Below are 319 nucleotides of genomic sequence, written 5' to 3'. Positions count from 1 at the left end.
CTGTATAAAGATAAGGTAAAGGCCATGGATCCCAAATGTAATGTTATTTTGCATTTACTTTTTCAGGATCTTTATCACCAGAGTTATAGTCGCGTAGGAGTGCTGTTTGCATCCATTCCTAATTTCCATGAGTTCTACACTGAGCTTGCAGTGAACAACCAAGGCACAGAATGTCTTCGTCTTTTGAATGAAATCATAGCAGACTTTGATGAGGTGAGACTGTTACCCTTATGTGAAATTGAGGTGATTACTTGAGTGACAGGGGAATGTGGTTTTAGATTAAACAGCCAAAAGTTTGTAGAACAGCGGCAGATGTACA

The 319-nt window shown here is 39.2% G+C and overlaps 1 protein-coding gene across 1 annotated transcript in view; it reads left to right on the top strand.

The window, feature by feature from the left end:
• LOC119592519 (adenylate cyclase type 1-like) overlaps positions 1-319 on the top strand; it is a gene marked incomplete in the record, with an annotated part of 97990 nt that overhangs the window by 78747 nt on the left and 18924 nt on the right. The window contains 1 exon segment of the mRNA XM_037941372.1: positions 67-213. Within this exon segment, the coding sequence (XP_037797300.1) occupies positions 67-213 (147 nt within the window).

Source organism: Penaeus monodon, chromosome 30, assembly GCF_015228065.2.
Source record: "Penaeus monodon isolate SGIC_2016 chromosome 30, NSTDA_Pmon_1, whole genome shotgun sequence".
Classification (NCBI taxonomy): domain Eukaryota; kingdom Metazoa; phylum Arthropoda; class Malacostraca; order Decapoda; family Penaeidae; genus Penaeus; species Penaeus monodon.
This window is presented reverse-complemented; position numbering and strand designations above follow the sequence as displayed.